At 48.7% G+C, this 454-nt stretch overlaps 1 protein-coding gene across 1 annotated transcript in view; it reads left to right on the forward strand.

The window, feature by feature from the left end:
* Nucleotides 1–214: 214 nt before the first annotated feature.
* The window catches only part of ASXL2 (additional sex combs like 2, transcriptional regulator), a 21,789-nt gene continuing 21,549 nt past the window's right edge, over nucleotides 215–454 (forward strand). Inside the window, 2 exon segments of the mRNA XM_018574722.1 lie at nucleotides 215–290; nucleotides 363–454. Of these exon segments, the coding sequence (XP_018430224.1) occupies nucleotides 215–290; nucleotides 363–454 (168 nt within the window).

Genomic DNA, 454 nt, shown 5'->3' on the forward strand with positions numbered 1-454 from the left:
GTCATTAGAGGGCGGAGCCAACCCAATACTGAACCCTACGGACTAAGACTGGGGGGCCATTAAAGTTCATGTGCGTGTAAAGGCGTCCCGATACTTGTGGTGATATATCTTTTACTATGTACAATGTAACAATCACATCCCGTAGCTTCTGATACATGAATCGTATTCCTGCACGCACAGAACATACACGGTGCTTTCCATGGTCAGCGTAGGTATGAATGGCGTGGGCTACGTCATGGATTTGGGTCCTGCTTTTAATATTAGAGTGCCAGCTCTTCTTCCCCCTGGCTGTACGTCATATCTCCGATGTCATCATTCCGATCCTCGGGACTCATGTTTTTTGTTTCTCATTTGCTTTGTAGTTGCATCTAGAGTGTCCCAGCCATCTTCACCCCAGCCCAGCTGTCCATCACCCCCCATCCCTGCGGGGAAAGTCATCTCTCCATCTCAGAAG

Source organism: Nanorana parkeri, unplaced genomic scaffold (genome assembly GCF_000935625.1).
Source record: "Nanorana parkeri isolate BGI_ZX_2015 unplaced genomic scaffold, ASM93562v1 scaffold3184, whole genome shotgun sequence".
NCBI classification, from domain to species: domain Eukaryota; kingdom Metazoa; phylum Chordata; class Amphibia; order Anura; family Dicroglossidae; genus Nanorana; species Nanorana parkeri.